The sequence below is a fragment of the Nyctereutes procyonoides genome, unplaced genomic scaffold (assembly GCF_905146905.1).
Source record: "Nyctereutes procyonoides isolate TBG_1078 unplaced genomic scaffold, NYPRO_anot_genome, whole genome shotgun sequence".
Lineage (NCBI taxonomy): Eukaryota > Metazoa > Chordata > Mammalia > Carnivora > Canidae > Nyctereutes > Nyctereutes procyonoides.
Window position 1 is genome coordinate 29,147,719 of NW_026575121.1, and position 20,308 is coordinate 29,168,026.

The 20,308-nt window shown below is 42.8% G+C and overlaps 2 protein-coding genes across 2 annotated transcripts in view; one reads left to right on the forward strand and one right to left on the reverse strand.

The window, feature by feature from the left end:
• TBC1D4 (TBC1 domain family member 4) overlaps positions 1-15,188 on the reverse strand; it is a 175,579-nt gene extending 160,391 nt beyond the window's left edge. Inside the window, 2 exon segments of the mRNA XM_055336019.1 lie at positions 14,594-14,800; positions 14,802-15,188. Of these exon segments, the coding sequence (XP_055191994.1) occupies positions 14,594-14,800; positions 14,802-15,110 (516 nt within the window). The 5' untranslated portion in view covers positions 15,111-15,188.
• The window catches only part of UCHL3 (ubiquitin C-terminal hydrolase L3), a 108,939-nt gene continuing 103,247 nt past the window's right edge, over positions 14,617-20,308 (forward strand). The window contains exon 1 of the mRNA XM_055336021.1: positions 14,617-14,668. The gene's annotated coding sequence lies outside the window, so the exon portion shown is untranslated. The remainder of the gene's footprint in view (positions 14,669-20,308) is intronic.

The window sequence follows — 20,308 nt, forward strand, 5'->3', positions numbered from 1 at the left end:
ATCGTTGGACCCAGGATCGTGCCCTGAGATGAACGCAGACACTCAACCACTAAGATGCTCTGGAAAGCAGGTTTTAAAGATCAATTTAAGCATTAATAAAGGACAAGGACAAACTCTTGAGAAACTCTTTTAGAAAACACACTGCCTCACCAAAGGAGCAAAATGGAATCTCCTACCCCATGCAAGGCACCAAAAGTTGAAAAAAATCTGGAGGTAAGTAATGCTCAAAGACATACCTAAAGGTAATGAAGGAGTAAGGAGGAAATACCCCTTCTGAGGAAGAGGCAGAGTGCCTATATTTATAAAAGCAAATGACTGTGGCACTTTTTACTTTTTCTTGGAAAAATACAGCCATTTTTCCTTCTGCTGTTTTCTTTAAAGTGGAACCTACAGGAACACTGCAGAACATGGATACCATCCTACTGGTAGTCTGGCTCATACCAAATGGTCACTGAAAACTATCATCAATCTAGCTAATTGTTCTTATTAGAAACATTACATAAAATGAATACAAGGACATAATTACTCTGTCACAAGGGCACGCTCTTTAAGCAAATAAAGAAATCCAGAATATAATCCTACATTTTATTATCGGTCAATAGTTTATTATAAACATGGGTCATGGTTTTGTCCTTTCTCACCCCTGGCCACACCCTGGTGATCTCCTTTCCAGCCCTATCTTTCCCTTTTTGATTAAAAGTTTTGAATACCTGTTAGGCCTTCCCTGCCCTTTCTAGGATAAGGCTTAAAAACCAGGGCCTTAAGAATTGGTTAATTTAGGTTTGGGGGATCCCTGGGTGGCGCAGCAGTTTGACGCCTGCCTTTGGCCCAGGGCACGATCCTGGAGACCCCGGATCGAGTCCCACGTCGGGCTCCCGGTGCATGGAGCCTGCTTCTCCCTCTGCCTGTGTCTCTGCCTCTCTCTCTCTCTCTCTCTGTGACTATCATAAATAAATAAAAATTTAAAAAAAAAAAAATTTAGGTTTGGGAGTAAAAACTTACAGAAGCCATCCAAAGCATTGTGTAATTAAATAGTTTTCCAAATGAGATCATACTTCCATTGAGAAGCTTAAATAACTGAACCGTACTGAAACTGAAGAATAATCCAATTATTGCAAGCATATATTCATAATACCACTCTTGCTGATCATCTTCCAGATGCCCAAATGCTTGACTCATGTGCAATGAAAAGACCATGGAGACACTTGTTCTCATGTTGGCAGCTTCAGTATACTTCCCGTGGTTTGATGGGGAAAAAACAGTCCATCTTAAACTAGTCTAGAAATTAAACTAAAGTGACACAATTTACTTATGTTTTTTTTAAAAATGCCTTCATTATAATGCAACTTAATATTATAAGCAGTATGATGTCTCTAAAATATAGACATTCAAACAAAAAATAAAACGGCAAATGATACAATTAACCCTTGGTAAAGTTAACAATTAAAGGTAACAAATATGAGAACATATACACACACATCTCTGCAAACAGACTTTAAACTCTTGGGAGTAGATTTAAATTCCTGGAGGGCAGGTACTGATTCTTTTTTTTTTTTTTTTATAAATATAAAAAATAGTGAAGGGGAATAAAGGGGAAAGGAGAAAAATGAGTGGAAAATATCAGAAAGGGAGACAGAACATGAGAGACTCCCAACTCTGGGAAATGAACTAGGGGTGGTGGAAGGGGAGGTGGGTGGTGGGTGGGGGTGACTGAGTGGCAGGCACTGAAGGGGGCACTGGATGAGATGAGCACTGGGTGTTATTCTATATGTTGGCAAATTGAACACCAATAAAAAGTAAATTTATAAAAAAATTCCTGGAGGGCAGGTACTGATTCTTAATTTCAATCTGTCAGAATGAATCTCTACTACAGAACTAGGTCCCAGGCATACAGCATGAGCAGACAAGAAGAGCTCTCTCCCTAAGAAGCTTACATTTTATTTTATTTTTTTTTTATAAATTTATTTATTTATGATAGTCACAGAGAGAGAGAGAGAGAGAGAGGCGCAGAGACAGAGGCAGAGGGAGAAGCAGGCTCCATGCACCGGGAGCCCGACGTGGGATTCGATCTCGGGTCTCCAGGATCGCGCCCTGGGCCAAAGGCAGGCGCCAAACCGCTGCGCCACCCAGGGATCCCAGAAGCTTACATTTTAGATGATGACGTACCCACAGAAAGTGTTTTTAAAAATTAATCTTAGGGGCACCTACTAGGCTCAGGGGGTAGAGTGTGCGACTCTTGATCTCAGGGTCATGAGTTCAAGCCCACATTGGGCGTGGAGCTTCCTTTAAAAATAATAATAATTTTAAATATGTTAGTGTCAAAAGGAAAACAAATAAATGGTTGAGAGAGAAGTGAAAAACTGGGGTACCTATCTACTTTAGACAGTCACTGGAGGCCAATCTGAGTAAAGGACATTTGTGACTTAGGCAAAGAACTGAGATCTGAAAAGAAAAAAAAAAATGCTAATCTAGAAAAATGGGGACCATACAGGCAAAGGCTTTGAACTGACTCAGGAAGTAGGCTTCTTTTTTTTTTTTTTTTAATTTTATTTATTCATGATAGTCACACACAGAGAGAGACGGAGAGGCAGAGACACAGGCAGAGCGAGAAGCAGGCTCCATGCAGGGAGCCCGACGCGGGACTCGATCCTGGGTCTCCAGGATTGAGCCCCGGGCCAATGGCAGGCGCCAAACCGCTGCGCCACCCAGGGATCCCAGGAAGTAGGCTTCTTTAAGGACAGTTCAACTGTATAGCAGGAGCTGGTGGGCAGTAATCTAAGCTGGAAAGACTGATCGAAATGAAATATACGTGAGCACCTGGGTGGCTCAGTGCTTAAAATCTGCCTTCGGCTCAGGGCGCGATCCTGGGGTCCCGGGATTGAGTCCCGCATCTGCCTATGTCTCTGCCTCTCTCTCTCCTCTCTCTCTCTCTCTCTCTCTCTCTCTCATGAATAAATAAATAAAATCTAAAAAAAAAAAAAAAGAAATGAAATTTATGTATTATTCTGAGCGCAAAGGAAACCTCATCTGGTTTGTGTTTCACAAGCACCACTCCCGAGGCTCCATGAAGAAGTGTCAGACAAGAGGGCAAGAGCTGAGCAGGGAAAACAGCTGAGAGAACAGTCCCAGCAAGACATCACAGTGGTTACATGTATGGTGGCCTTAGTGGTGGAGAGATGTGACATGTTAAAACTAAGTTTTGGAGGCTGAATCAACACAATGTTCCTCCAGAACTGCAACTGGATAGTGAAAAGTAGGACTCACATATAAACCCTTGGCTTACCAGCATCAGCAACTACATAGTCAAGTAAGCCTTTAGAAACTGAAAAAAGCTGGAGTTCAGAGAAAAGAGTTGGCTATCTCAATAAATGTAGGGCCCATCAAAAAAATTTACAATTTAGAAAATGCTAAATGGGTTTGAATCCCAGATCTGCTGCTTGCTAGCTTGTGTCCTTAGGAAAATTACAGATTTTGTTTTCTCACCTATAAAACGGAGACAAAAAAAAAAAAAAACTATTTCAAAAGTATTGTCTAGAGCAGAAGTCCGCAAACTTTGCAAAGGGCCAAATAATAAAGATCTTAAGCTTGGTGGCCATGGAGTATCTGTCCAAAGTACTCAATCCTGCCATTGTAGCATGAAAGCAGCCACAGACAATACATAAATAAATGAGTGCAGCTGTGTTAAAATAAAACTGTATTTCAAAAATAAAGGCCATAGTTTGCCAACCCCTGGTCTAGAGCAGTAGTTGTCAAGGGTAATCCTGGACCAACAGTATCAGCAGCACCTGGAACTTGTCACAAACACAAATTCTGGACCTCACCCAAGACTTATACCAAATCAGAAACTCTAGGGGTGGGGTCCAGCAATCGGTTATCATCACAAACCTCCCAGGTGATACATGCTTAAAGTTTGAGACCCCCATGATCAAGAAAATAAATACAGAGCGGTTAGAGCTATTATTATTATTACTAGTATTACTGTTACTAACTTAGCTTCTAGAAGTTTAGAATATAATTCCCAAAGATATAACCAAATGCTGGATAATTATGGTAGATCAAGAAAAAGAAAGAAAACAAACTGTTAAAAATATAAGGTGGACTTAGGTAAGTATACTTGAGAAATTAAAAATTATTTTTTAGGCTCTTTATTCTGAAGAACTCCAATATTTTCTTATATATTAATTAAGACAGATTTTATTTAGTCTTGTTCACAATCTTCTTGTCAAAGTAAATAATACAATTTCAAATATATATCCCCAATCTGACTTCTATGAGAAACAAAGGTATAATGCCAATTAACTCCCAGATCCCTAAAAGCATATTATTCTCTGTTGCAAATATTCTAGTCTCTATCCTTACAACTAACACAACTGTACTTACATGAACACAGAATAAGCAAATTTATCAAATGCCATTTATTATTTCAACCAAATAATCTGACCTCTGGAAAAGTTTTAGAATCAATGGGGAAGTTAAAATATAAAGGGCGATGTCAAAAAAATAGCATATAATATCCATTTTCATATTGCTTTTAATACTGGTATTAGAAACCAGAGATCTGCCTATTGAAAATGCCTCAAAATAAATAAAAAGAATTGCAGATGAGTGGTGCCTGGCTGGCTCAGTTGGTAGAGCATGGGACTCTTGATATCAGGGTTGTGAGTGCGAGCCCCACATTAGGTGTCGATTACTAAAAAAAAATAATAAACTTAAAAAAAAAAAAAGAATTATGGATGAACATAGAGGGATCATCCCCACTATTACAACTAGGCTATGCCCATGTCATCAGGCCTTTGCAAAATTCCATATGAAAACTAAAATAAAATCAATACATAATCGTTAATAGCTTAGGAAGAAGCCAACAGGAAATGGCAAGGATTAAATACAGAAGAGGCAAGACTAGCTTCCAGAACCAGAAAACAATTCAATTAAGCAGACAGTGCATAATATTTAAAGAGCTAGGCAACAGGCACTGGCTCATCTTCAGAGTGAACAGCAGGATCAAGGAAGTCCAGCACTGAGTAATGAGGTATCCCAACAGGCACAGAGCATGCTACTGGAGACCTAATGGGAAGAAATATTTAGAAAACCAAGCAGGAAGGCCATCAGCATAATATTAGGTAAACTCAGGAAAATCTCCCAGGCTGCCCAGCTAATGAGAATGAAGTGCCTGAAACCAGGGCAAGAGGTTAATTGAAAAAGTTAGGAGCCATCTAGGGCCTGAAAACAAATTTGCTTCTTGGTTTGTAAAAGCCCTAGGTCATAAATGTATTTGTCCAAATTGTATAACCTACTACTGAAAATGTTTATGAGGATACAACGGTGAGATGCAAAAGAATGCCTGATTTTGTTAAACTGGAAGTACAGTTTGACTTAGAAACTAAAATTGATAAACTCCTCAAAAGTTATTTAATATTGATAGTAAAAAGTCCCATGGTTCTAACTGGGAGAATTTTAGAAATTCATGTAAAAACTCACAACAGTTTCAGAGTGGAAACTATTGCACTATTAAGGGAAGCCACAAAGCAAAAGAACTGGAGCAGCAAATTTAGGCTACTATATTTAGCCGGGAAAATCCCATTACTTGGAGATCCTCTTTCCAAACCAACCTCTTAACAAGATATAAAACTTGGAAGGGATCAGTAACTTAAAAAAGAGTAACTCCCATATCCTTTTGGTGGGGCTGCAGAAACCCATGTTAAGATGATCTGAAATTAAACTGGCCAAAATTTTAATCCCACATTTTTTTCACTTTCTATCATGATTATAGATTATCAGAGATACATTAAATAACACCTGAAAATTTAAACCCAGAGTTTTCCAAACTTATGGGTTGTTCAGTATCTTTTCAAAGGTAACTTGTGACTTACATTATTATTTCATTGTTAGTTTATTTAAATATGTTAACAAAAACCTAGATAAAAATTTCATATGCTTATAGCTCTAGTTTTTAAACAACTCTGAAGCCAAAATCAATTTACAAAATACCCACATACACAAGTATAAAATCAGTAACATGTATATTAACAACCTAAATTCAATGTGATAAAAGATGTTATTTTTCAAAACAACAGGACTATGGCACAGCACAGGGTTAGCATGCCAGTGTTACTATGGACTTTGTGATTTTTTTCTAAACCACTTTTCCCTACTGGAACTCCTGAAAAATCATACATTTGCCCATCAAGTCACTAGGCTTTATTTGACTTTAAATTTTACATATTCTTGGGGTGCCTGGTTGGCTCAGTCCATTAAGCATCTGCCTTTAGATCAGAGGAATCACCCTGGATCCTGGAGTCCGGCTCCCTGCTCAGTACCACTTCTCCCTCTGCCCTTCCCTGCCTCTCTCTTTCCTCCTCTCTCTCTCAAATAAATAAATAAATAAAATCTTTTTTTTAAATCTATGTATTCTTTTCTCTTTAACCTAAGGTAATTATGATAGCACAACGTTTTATAATGATGTAAGTGCATTATTTCTATATCTTATAATTTTATACTTTATACTACATAATTGAATACTTTCATATTATAATAAATACAGTTTAATAGTTCATATTTTATAACTTCTTATACTTTAGCATGTTTATATACTTTACGATTCTATAAAATATATTCAAATGTGTAGTTGTACCTGTTTTTAAATACATATCTTAACAACTATATTATTTTCTAAACTTATTCTAAATTTTTATTCTAAACTGTACTTACAGAAGTTACAAAGAGGCTGCCACAGTTTACTTCCCTACTTTCCTAAGGACACTACGTAAAAGATATACCAGTTCTGGGCACCTGGGTGGCTCAGTAGGTTAAGCATCTGCCTTTGGCTCAGGTGATGATCCCAGGGTCCTGAGATCAAGCCACACATGGGGCTCCCTGCTTAGCGGGGAGTCTGCTGCTGCCTCTGCTCCTCCCTTCTGCTCGTGCTCTCTCTCTGGCATGCTCTCTCTCTCAAATAAAATCTTAAAAAAAAAAAAAAGATATATCAGAGTTCAACTTCTCTAGCCTAACAAATCATGTACACCTTTTACTTCCCATTAAAACAAAAAAACATATTAGCATAACTATAACCAAGCAGGCACTGAGCATTAATTATTATTTTATAAATTTAACAAGCATATTTAACTGTGGATATTTTTAATATAAAAGTGGGGGAAAAGTAGACAAATACTGCATGATCTCACATATGGAACCTAAAAAGTCAAACTCATAAATGCAGAGAGTAGAATAGTGGTTGCCAGAGGCTGGGGGATGGCAGAAATGGAAAGATGTTGGTCAAGGGTATGAACTTTCAGTTATGCAGGATGAATAAGTTCTGAAGGTCTAAATGTACCGACTATAGTTCATAATATTACATTATATACCTGAAATTTGCTAAAAGTAGATTTTAAATTTTTCTCACCACACACATGCAAAAGATAGCCACATGAGGTGATGGATACACTAATCAGCTTGATTGTGGTAATCATTTCATTTGACATATATGTTGAAACATCACACTGTCCCTTTAAATATATATTTTTATTTTTAAATTATACTTCAATAAAGCTGGAAAACAAAATAACACTACTATATTAAAAAAAAGAGGGGGAAAATTGATCATAGAAAAGTTTATAACACTAACAGCTAAAAGCTCATTTTTCAACAACTGCATTCTACAAAAGACAAGAAAACAAGCTTTATTTTTTTTCTTAAAAGATTTTATTTGACAGAGAGAGAGAGCGAGCACAAGCTAGAGGAGAGGCATGAAGAAGGAGAAGCAGGCTCCCTGTAGAGCAGGGAGCTCGATGTGAGGCTCAATCCCTGGAGCCCGGGATCATGACTTGAGCCGAAAGGCAGAAGCTTAACCAACTGAGCCACCCAGGTGCCCCAAAAAACAGACTTTAGAATCTGTCTGCCTGGACTGGAAACTGCTTCTACTATTACAAATAGTGTGTCCTTAGGGTAACAATGTAACCTTTCTATACCTCGGTTTTCTCATCTATAAAACAGGAGGAATACTGGTACATACTTGGCACAGTTACTATAAAGATAAAATGTGATAACCTACGAAAAGCACTAACGGCAGTACCATCACCCAGCAAAAGTTCAATAAACATTTGCTTTGAAGGAAATGCATGGAAAAGCTACTCAGATAGACATACTATGGTGTATAGTATCACATTATAACCTTAAAATTAACAAGCCATTGACATCCTTCCTTAGTTGATGCTTCCACGAGTTATTAATATGTCATGTTGACCGTATTTCCTGCTCAGTAATTCCGAATATACTACTAAATTAAATTATAACTGATCTGTCCCTCAATTTACAAGGGGCTACATCTAAGTAGCTACATATCATCTTGGTTCAGACATGCCAACATAGCCTAAATGAAATGAAATAGCCTGAGTGGCTTAGCTGGGTAAGTGTCTGCCTTTGGCTCAGGTCATGATCCCAGGGTGCTGGGATCAAGCCCTGTATAGGGCTTCCTGCTCAGTGGGGAGTCTGCTTGTCCTTCTGTCTTTCCCCTGCTTATGTGTGCTCACTTTCTCTCTCAAATAAATAAAACAGCCATCTAGATGATTTTAACAAAACAAATACCTGGGACTGAAAAAAAAAATGAGCAAACATTGTTTGCAATAATTATTCAGAGTGGCCATCATCTTATTCCCCAAATTGTCAACTATTTCTTTTAGCCTGATTTTTTTTTTTTTTTAAGATTTTATTTCTTTAGATTGAGAGAAAGTGTGAGCAGAGGGAGGGGCAGAGGAAGAGGGAGAGACAGAATCCCAAGCAGTCCCCATGCTGAGCACAGAGCCCTGTGCAGGGCTCAATCCCCAGCCCCTGAGAGACCCTTGCCTGATTTTCTCACCAGCCAGTATATCAAACATGCTAAATGCTGTTATTTCTCTGGATATGAATATATAAATTTTTAATTTTTACAAAATCTTATAATTTAACACTGGGACATACTCTGAAAAAAATATTTATTCCCGCAGCCCAGGTGGCTCAGCCATTTAGCACTGCCTCCAGCCCAGGGCAGGATCCTGGAGACGCAGGATTGAGTCCCACATCGGGCTCCCTGCATGGAGCCTGCTTCTCCCTCTGCCTCTCTCTCTCTCTCTCTCTCTCTCTCTCTCTCTCTCTCTCTCTCTCTGTGTGTGTGTGTGTGTGTGTGTTCTCATGAATAAATAAATAAAATCTTAAAAAAAAAAAAAAAGGAAAGAAAGTGGGGGGGAGAAGAAGTCTGTTGTGTGTTTTAACAAGCCTTTACAGGTAATTCTGATGCCTACTCAAGTTTGAGAACCAGATACTGAACAGTTTCAATCTTCATTATAACTAACACTCCCTCACAACTGGGAGGCTCTGGGCACACATTTTTTACCTTTCCCCCAGATATCAAGATTCTACCACAGAGTGGAGCCCAGACAAATCAACCTCCAAATCAAATGAGAATGCAGGGGGGTGGGGTAGGCAGAGAACACAAAAGTGACTACAGCAAACAGGAAGTTAGAGAGATCTACCTGTCTAGAATGGCATATACTACTCAGAAAGCAGAGATAAAAATGACAAAACTTCCAGATTTCTACTTCTCTAGTTTTCTGACTAGCATATCCCCATCAACAGTGGGTAAGAACTTCTGAGAATGACCTTTTGAAAATTATCAACAGAATTGAAAATTGGTTATCTGAAAAAAGCTCAGAAAATACTAGTTTAAGAGGAGAGAAAAAACTAAAAATTTAGAGAACTCAGAGCTTAAATATCCTGATGTCAAATTCATTCTTAAGAATTTTAAGAACAGGGGATCCCTGGGTGGCTCAGTGATTTAGTGCTTGCCATTGGCTCAGGGCATGATCCTGGAGTCCCAGGATTGAGTTCCACGTTGGGCTCCCTGCATGGAGCCTGCTTCTCCCCCTGCCTGTGTCTCTGCCTCTCTCTCTGTCTTTTGTAAATAAATAAATAAATAAATAAATAAATAAATAAATAAATAAATAAATAAATAAATAAAATCTTAAAAAAAAAGGGATTTTTTAAAATATTTATTTATTTATGATAGTCACACAGAGAGAGAGAGAGGCAGAGACACAGGCAGAGGGAGAAGCAGGCTCCATGCACCGGGAGCCCGACGTGGGATTCGATCCCAGGTCTCCAGAATCGCGCCCTGGGCCAAAGGCAGGCGCCAAACCGCTGCGCCACCCAGGGATCCCAAAAAAAAAAAGGATTTTAAGAACACAATTTGTAAAATCTCTTTGAAATTACATTCTTGCAAGCTTCAAGAAATATATAAACAAAATCAACAAAAATGATAGCAATCATGTTTTTGTTTTTTAAATGATTGCTCATTCTACAATCTTGAAATATAATTTTCATGCAGAGTCTCATACAAATGATAATTAACACCTTTAATCTCTAACAATATTTATAAACACTAACAACTTTTTTTCATAAGGTAAAACAGACATGAGATAATTTCTGCTTTTTAATTGGGAAATTGAGATAATGCTATATAGTCTCTTCCTGAAAGTAGATGAAGATCAAAATTCTAAGAATATCAGTGACCTACCCTAGATCTTAGATAGAGGATCTATTCTTGGTTCCTCAACCAGTTTTAAGCCTATAATTCAATTTATACCAGTGGGATTTTTTAAATTATGTACAGTTAAGTACTTTTACTAATTCAAATATGCAAGTTCGGCTGAAATGTGCTAAGGCTAACATTCCTTCTGTGCAGACACAGGCTTGAATAAATGGGAAACAATCTGCACAGGTATATATTTGATCTGGAACAGGTTCGTTTGCGCCTGATCCCCACCCTTCCTTGCCCCTGGGAGAAATAGCTCTTCATTAGGCCATTCTGGCTGAGTGTTCCTTCAGACCCACAAGGTTAGGTTGACTCTGACCGCCCCCCCCCCACCCAGGAGTGGGGAAGCCAGAGGGCACATTACTATGGCAACTCCCCACAACAGTCCCAAGCTATTAGCACAGCACTCCCATCTCAGAGGTCACATGTAAATCCAGCCCCCAAAAGATATGAGCAGATAATTCTGCAAAACCTTATCATTTCATATATGGAAACTATAATATCCATCTCAGTGGCTGGGGATGAACACAAATCTTGCCATTTAGCTGAAGTCACTGTATATCCTGGTTTGACCTACGCAGTCCAGGTTTATACTTGTCATGTCTGTGTAACTATTAGTTGTGCCCCTGTTCTCAGTAAAAGTCACCCTAAATTAGGGGCACCTAGGTGGCTCAGTCAGTTAAGTGTCAGACTCTTGATTTTGGCTCAGGTGGTGATCTCAGAGTTGTGGAATCCAGCCCTGAGTTGAGCTCCCCGCTCAGATGGAAGGCTGCTTAAGATTCCCTCTCTTACCCTCTGCCCCTCCCCTCACTCATTCTCTCTTTCTCTCTCTCTCAAATAAATAAATCTTAAAAAAAAAAAAAAAAACACCCTAGGCTAAACAATGAATTATATGGCCATCCTACAGAAAGCCCTGTTTCAGAAAAGGGACAAGCATAAGAGAGAAACCAGAGGCAAATTTATTCACGGATGTTTGCAGGCCTACTGCTCTATGCTACCTTCCATACTTTATTCAGTGACCAGAGACTCTTTTAACAATGATCTTAAAGTCCAACTAAATAATTCTCTCCTTCAAATTTAGAACTCAGGGGTAAAGCAAACAGTAGGTCTTTTCTCTTCTTATTTCAAAGGTGCCAAGAACCATCCAGACCCTACTCTATAGGTTTCTATAGGCTACTCACACCCCTAGATGGTAACAACGTGAGGAATCCATACCTTTAACACTTCAGCTATACAATTATCACTTCTGAGAATATAACTTACAAATTCTTCCCCCAAAACGGCCCTAACTCTCCCTACCATGACGGCCATGTCAAATGAATCCAGATGCTCAAATGGAAAAGTGGCGAAAAGCACAGAGTGTCTGATGACTGCACTTGTCCATTCAACAAATATTTATGAAAAACAAAGTGGTAGCCCTTAAATCTCTGAACGCCAAACCTCAGATGTGTTTTGTTTCGTCCAGACAGGAATCTTAAATGTTTAAAATGTTTGCTAATACTTTAAAACATGAAGTCATACATAAAAATCCAGACTTCCACTCTTGGGAAATCAGAAGCTCTGGCAAAACCATGCTTGTATCTTGTTAATGCAATTTGCAATTGGCGCTGAAGAACTCCCTGGAGAAATGACCAACACTCCATGGTCCTCGGTCCTCACTTAACCTCAACCTCTCTCAACAAAATCCCAAGCATTTGAGTTTGCAACTCTGATATATGGCTGGAGATAATCCTTAATGGAACAACATCTGGCCTCTCAAATTAAGGATCCTCTACCAGGGATTCTCTGTGTTCAGAGTAAACTGGAATCCACATCTTTAGATCAAAGACTCAACTGGGAAATGGCAATGAACAGGAAGAGTTAGGGTTTTTTCTCTTTTATCAAAAGGACATATGGTTGCCACTGTTCCTACAGGATCAAAAGGGAGAAATGAGCTTAAGCATGTTATTATTCGTAAAATAACATCATACTCGGTCTCAAACACCTAAATATATAATTAAGGTTTAAAAAGAGGGGGCATATTTTTAATTGATCCCCTAACAATGTATCTGACACTGTCAAGAATTCAAGAAAGTGCCATGACCCATAAACAAACTTTAACCCTGAATGAAATCAGCAATGATGTGTCACATATCAGATCTGAAGACAATAACATAAACTTTAACATAAACTACCCAAAATCATAAAACATTCCTTACAGTCCCATAAAAATGCAATTTCTTATCTTCCTACTGATAGAACCAAAAAATCTCAATAGAAATAGTGATAACTGGGTAGCCTGGGTGGCGCAATGGTTTGGCGCCGCCTGCAGCCTGGGGTGTGATCCTGGGGACCCGGGATCGAGGCCCACGTCGGGGTCCCTGCATGGAGCCTGCTTCTCCCTCTGCCTGTGTCTCTGCCTCTCTGTGTGTGTGTCTATGAATAAATAAATAAAATCTTTAAAAAAAAATAGTGATAACTTTCAGATGAAAAGAACATGCTGCACTTCCATTTCAGCAGAGGTGAAAGCTAAAAACAAGCTTCACAAAGTGAATTTCATATCCATTACAGTTGGAATGTTGAGATAATTTTTAAAAAGGTATCTTAACATACATCTAACAGCGGTGATAGAAGTTAAAATTGCTCTCTTCATACTGGGAGTTCTGGATGTTAAGATATTAAACTAGCTTATAAAATAACTGATGAAATCTAAGACGATTTTCTTCAATTCAGCTACAGGCCTTTTGTGAAAAACTGGACAGTCTTTCAATTACAGACACTAACGAATTTTTTTTTAAGCCTCATTTTATATCTTTCTCCTTTGACTATTATTAATTGCTCGGCTGCCAAAGGAACTGCCACATTTTGCAACTGAGACTGTATATTTAGACGGTATTATTTTTGTGAAGAATCTAAAGTACTTCGCAAACATCAAAGAACTATTTTTTAGGATCGCATTTGGGGGTGGGGAGGGCTTACGGCGTAGTAAAAACTCTTTACACTTTTATTTTAAAACCAGTTTTCAGGGGATCCCTGGGTGGCGCAGTGGTTTGGCGCCTGCCTTTGGCCCAGGGCGCGATCCTGGAGACCCGGGATCGAATCCCACGTCGGGCTCCCGGTGCATGGAGCCTGCTTCTCCCTCTGCCTGTGTCTCTGCCCTTCTCTCTCTCTATCATAAATAAAATAAAAAAATAAAAATAAATAAAACCAGTTTTCAAAGCCACAATCACTGTCACAAAGTTTTCAGAGTCCTCTTGCCATTAGAGAAAGGGGCGTGCCTCTCTTCAAGGAAGTAAAAACGCAAAGTTTGGTAACAGACGACCTCAAATTTAATGCTTCTTTAAAAAAAAATGTGATGCTTCTGATATATTGTAATATCGGAGAACTATTAGAAAATAGATTTGGGCCGCTTTTAGGACACTGCTTTTTTGAATCGCCCAAGCTGGTATTGATTCTGTCTCCATCCAGTCTTTAGAAAACTGCGCCCGCGCCCGCGCGCGCCCGCACACACACACACACACACACACACACACACACAGAGTTTTCCTTCCACTCAACACCTGAACGCAGATTCCTACCGTCTTGACTATCTGACATCCTCGTCGACTAACTCTCCCCTAAACCCCGCTCCCAAATAGCCTCACAAGCCCCCAGCCCTGCGGCTGCTGCTAACTGAGACTCGGCGCTCCAGCAGGGGGAAGACGCAGGGGGCGACCCAGCGCGGGAGCGAGGGCGAGCGCAGCCCCCTGGGTCCCAGCCCTCCCGGGCCCGCCCCTCGGCCGCAGGACGCCAGCCCCGGGCCCAGGCCGGCTCCCTCCGCGGGCACGCCCCCGCCCGCCGCGTCCCCAGGGGCGCGCGCACCGCTCCCCGCCCCGCTCCGTCCCTCGGGCGCCCGCGGGGGGTCGGCGCCCGCGGGGGGTCGGCGCGGGAGCGGAGGACGCTCGAGCGCGCCACGTGGAGGGCGCGCGGCAGCCGGACCGCGGCGGGGCCAGCCTCCGCCCCAGCCCGGCGGCTCCTCCCCCGCCCCTGCCCCCCGGCCCCCCGCCGTCTTGCCTGATTGGGGTCTGTGGCGCGGAAAACGTGGCAGGCCGTCTGCGACTCGGGGTCGTCGGGCTGCGCCTTGATCAGGTAGGCGAAGTAGGTGAGGTCGTGGCTGTTGTGCACGAAGCGCGAGATGTGCTGTGCCTTGTGCTCGAAGATGAACACCGCCGGGCTGGGCTGCGCCGCCGCGGGCCCCGCGCCCCCCGCGGCCCCCGCGCCCCCCGCGGCCCCCGACGCCCGGCGCGGGGACGCAGCGCAGGAAGGGCGCGCTGAGCACCAGGAGCACCTCGCGGGCGGCCGGCGCCCCGCACCCGCCCGCCTCGGGCTTCTGGCCGCGCCGGCGGATCTCAGCCATGAGCCAGGGCAGCATGGGCAGCGTGGTCCTGCGGTCCAGGCACGACCCCCCCACGTACCACAGCCGGAACCGCCTGTCGCCCGGCTTCCCGGGGCCCGGCTGCGCGGGGGCGCCCGGCTCGGGCTCCAGAGGGTGCGGGAACGGCTCGTCCTGCACGCGGCTGGGGGGCTCCATAGCTCGCGCCTCCCCCGGCCCGGGGGCGGCCGGTGGGCGTGCGCGACCCCGGCCCCGGCCCCGACCCCGACCCGCCGCGGGAGCCGGGCCGAGCACCACCTCGGCGCTTCAGCGGCCCTGCCCCATGCGGCACTTCCCCCGGGGCGGCTCCCCCGCGGGGCGCCCCGCAGCCCGACTGGCGCGGGACGGCGGGCTACGCCGTCATCCTGCCCCGCGGGGCTAGCGCCCGGGCCGCGCCGCCGCCTCGCTCCCTGGCTCCCTCGCTCCCTCCCTGGCTCCCTCGCTCCCTCCCTGGCTCCCTCGCTCCCTCGCTCCCTGCCCGCGCCCCGGGCCCCGCCAGCTCCCGCGCTGCAGAGCCGCTGCGGCCGCCGCGCTCGGCCGGGGCAGGCGGGGAGGCCGGCGGGGGCGGGGCGGGGAATGGGCCGTGGGCGGGCGGGGTGAGTCGGGGCGGAGCTGACTCCTACCCGGGTGACCGGCTGTCACCTGGAAGGTCGGGGCCGCGGGCTTCGGCGCGCTCGGTCCTCGGGGAGGGCCTGCGCGTTCTGTCCCCCTGGAGACTGGCGACACCGCCCCCCCCCCCCGCCGCGGCCCGGCTCGCCGCGCCGCCTCCTCCCCACTGTCCCCGTCCCCCTCCCTCGCTCCTTCCTTCCTTCCAGCCTGCTGCTACTTTACCCGGGCTGCCACCCCGCCTCCCGTCCGGCGGGCGCACAGCGTCGCCCGTAGAAGCTTTTCCGCGAAGTCGCCTCTCCGCCCCTTCCTCCGGCCTCTGCCCCGGCCCGCCCCTGGGGCACGGGGCCCGCGGGGCGCGGGCGCTGCCCGGATCCGCGCGGCCCCTCTCGCGGCTCGCGGACCTCTCGGTCCCCGGCGCTCCTCTGCTGCCCCCTGCAGAGGGGCCCCTCTCCAGCGGGCTTTGGGATTTCTTTTTTTAGGAACAGTATTTGCGTGGTTTCGGTGCTTTCTGAAGTCTGCACGGTATCTGAATCTTATTTCCAAATAATCACCAAAAGAATCCCATTTCATCCATTTGACCTACCCAGTTCAGACGTAGTGTAGAGGCTTCCCATTCTTGTAGTAAAAACAGACTTCCGAAGAACCGAGAAGACGTTTTAGGGATAATTTGATCATTCTAATTTTTTTTTTTTTTCCATGAGAGACAGAGAGAGAGGCAGAGACACAGGCAGAGGGAGAAGCAGGCTCCATGCAGGGAGCCCGATCCAGGTCTCCAGGATCACGCCTTGGGCCGAAGGCAGGCGCCCAAACCGCTGGGCCACCCAGGGATTCCCCCTCATTCTAACTTTAAAACAGAAAGAGAAGTATTCTTTTTTTCACTTTAGCAAATCAGATCCTCGTTCTTTTTGCTCCTACTGGATTATGATGAAGAATTCCATAAGTAAACAAAATAAGTGGAAAACACACTGAAAGTTCCCAGTTTTCCCCAAAGTACTTACAGGAAGAATGAAAACCCAGAACCCAAAAGGTCTCCTACCGTTTTTAATGGTATGCTCACTTTCCGGTAAAGTCCTGAGCTATTTTTTTTTTTTTATCCTCTTTATGTAAAAGAACTATGACCAGTTGCCATTATTCCTGTGCTGAATTTTTGGGCTGCATCCTGATGGTTCTCCTATAAATAAGCATATAAGTTCCAAGATAGAGACCTTATTGATTGTTTAGGTTTAGTCATTTGGTTTAACCACTCTACCACTTCTTTGTGCAAAATAGACCCATGTCTTCAAGAAGCAAAGTTCTTGGAATGTAGACTGAAACCAGAGTTACTGGTAAGGTTCTAGACTTATTTTGGCAGTGAAGTAACTTGGGTCAGGTCTTAAGTAAAAGCATTTAATTGCCAGTGGTCTCTCCTGCAGCCCACTATTCCCCTCCAGCGGTCATCATGGAAAGCTGTCCATATGGGGGTTGCTCCTGATCAAAGCCGAGAATGCTGAGCCAACACGGGGACCCCAAGAATCTCCTGGGCCCACAGCACACTTCTTAAGAGTGAAAAATAAACGCTTTGGTTCTCTTAAGCAACGGAGATTATGGAGTTGTTTGCTACACTGTCGTTAATCTATTCTGTCCTGTCCAATAAAATTATTATACTGTAGTATATATCTTCTATAACTTGTTTTCTTATCATTTATATATTTGGATTTATTACATGCATGAACCAGATAGTAAGTTCTTACCACCATTGTGGCACCTGTAGGACCCTACAGAATTATATGCACAGTCCATTATATATTTGATCGCTGAATTTCTAAAAAGGTAAGAGGACAAGACACAATTTTTAAATGTTTGGTAAAAATTATAAGAACATGCAAGTCAATGATGTTTACTAAATGGTGGAGCAGGAAATCAACCTCTGACCCTCAACCCTTCCATTCTCAACTCCACCTCGCCCCCCCCCCCAAAAAAAAGGGGGAGAATATGTTCAGAAAAACATTTCCAATAATCTCCAAGACATATCTCCTGAATAGCCTTGGAGGTACCACCATCTATGATACCTAACAGTGAACTCTTACTTTAAACAAAAAAGAATTATCTTCTAACATCCCAATCTAAATCAGTGGTGTCAGGGTTAATTAGAAGTGATAACATCTGGTCAAATCCTAGTGAAAAATTCATACCACATGAGAAATGTAAGGGCCTGAGCTAGTGTGGTGGCTTAAGCCTGGAAAGGTTTGTTAGCTATCTCTTAGTTTCTTTGCTGCCAAGCACTTTGTGCTCTATCCCTCTGACTCCCTTTTTCTCTTCATTCTGTGCCACCGCCCAGTATCTACTTTTTCTCCCTGCTTAAAAATCTCTAAATGACACATTTTCTGAAGCTCAAAACACAAATCTTGCTAGACTTATATCTGTGGCTCCTGTCCCCCCTACTCCCACATCCACATAACCTCTCTATCCACAACCACATAGGTGCTCGCTCACTATGAGGCTTCATAGGCACCCTCCTCTCTCAATGGCTCTTCCTATCACTCCCCAACTCTGGTGAAATTCTCCTGCCACCAATCCTTCATGACTTGAATACCCATTTATTGTTCAAGACCCAACTCAACAGTCCCTCTTCTGTGAAGATGTTTCTCACCGCCCCAGTTAGTGGCCCTCTCCTCTTTGTTCTTTTTTATTTTTTTTATTTATTTTTTATTTATTTATGATAGTCATCACAGAGAGAGAGAGAGAGAGGCAGAGACACAGGCAGAGGGAGAAGCAGGCTCCATGCACCGGGAGCCCGACGTGGGATTCGATCCCGGGTCTCCAGGATCGCGCCCTGGGCCAAATGCAGGCGCTAAACCGCTGCGCCACCCAGGGATCCCCTCTTTGTTCTTTTTTTTTTTTTTTTTTTTTTTTTTTTTTTTTTTCATTTATGATAGTCACAGAGAGAGAGAGAGGCAGAGACACAGGCAGAGGGAGAAGCAGGCTCCATACACCGGGAGCCCGACGTGGGATTCGATCCCGGGTCTCCAGGATCACGCCCTGGGCCAAAGGCAGGCGCCAAACCGCTGCGCCACCCAGGGATCCCCCCTCTTTGTTCTTTTTTAATGCATTCCACTATTATAGCTCTTAATGCATTCTTTGTAATTATCAGGTGATTTATCTGTGTGCCCCTCCTCCCCACCAAGAGGGCATTTTGAGAGAGGGGTTATTTTTTTGTTACTGTTCCATATTTTCCTTCAGCCAAGTGGCTGACATATAATAGGTTCTTAACAAATGTTGAACGAGGGACTCACGGGTGGCTCAGCAGTTGAGTGGGTGCCTTCGGCTCAGGGGCATGATCCCAGGTATGGGATTGAATCCCGCATCCCGCTCTCTGGGAGGAGCCTGCTTCTCCCTCTGTGTATGTCATTGCCTCTCTCTCTGCGTATCTCATGAATAAATAAATAAAATCTTTAAAAATAAATAAATAAAATTTAAAAAATAAATGAATGAATGAATGAATTGAATAAATAGCAAATTAGAATTGAAGAAACCAAAGGCTTAAAAAAGAGAGTTTTAATACATAGAGCTGATACACCAAATGATTTAATTAGCTATTTCATAAACATACTAAATATATCTACCAGCTAACTTATACAGTACTGGAAAATTATAGGATGCCTCCCAACAATGGTAGTGGAGATCTGAGTAGAGTTGACAAAGACAGCACAAGCATTTATGACTGAATAAAATTTTGAGATGATAATAGGGTTTTTCCTCTATTGTTCCTTTGTTCCCTCTGACCTTCCCTCAGCCAGGACAGCCAGGGCACTGCATCTTCTCTGCTCCAGGGGAAGGATGACACAGCAAAATACAGATAACAAAAGAGTCCATTCTTAGCCTTGAGGTCTCAGAAGCTAAGGACCTGGCAAAGGCAAAAAAGATTTAGAGTATGTGCTTGGAGTCAGTTTGTCCTGCTCTAGATACTTTAAAAAAAAGTTTTCCCCAACTTGGGAGATGAAGAAAGAATAAATAAGAGGTAACTACTAGAGAACCAAAATATAATGTTATGACTTTCAAACCAGTAGAATATTTGTCCAACCAGTGGCAAAGGAAAGGGAACAAGAAGAAAAATAAAAGGAAACCAAATTAAAGTATGATAAATAGAAAATTTAAAAGAAAAAAGGAAAATTTAAAATAGTATAGCTGAAGCAACTTCAAAATAGTAACTATAATGAATGCAAATTAGTCTAACCCACCAAAAGATAACTAAGTATAATCAATCTATAAATTTGATGAATAGAAAACCCAAAATTTTTTCACAGAGTACCTGTGAAAGAAACAAAAATTGAAAATGCTCTGTGTCACACAAGAAGCCCATAAATTGCAAAGAATCGCTAATCATATAGATCATGTCTTCTGATTATTATTCATGGTAAATTTTTTAAAAATACAGATTTAAAAATCATATCTGAAGAGTAAAAACATAATATTTAATAATCCTGATTTTAAAAAATTATAAAAGAAAATGTTAATACATGGAATTCTTTTTTTTAAGATTTTATTTATTTATTTATTTATTTATTTGAGAGAGAGAGCAAGAGCGAGAGAAGGAGCATGGGTAAGGGGAGAGGCAAAGGGAGAAGGAGAAGGAGAAGCAGACTCCCCCTGAGCAAGGAGTCCAACATGGGGCTCAATCTCAGGACCCTGCGATCATGACATGAGTGGAAGACAGATTCTTAACTGATTAAGCCGGCCAGGTACCTCTTGATACATGGAATTAAATGATA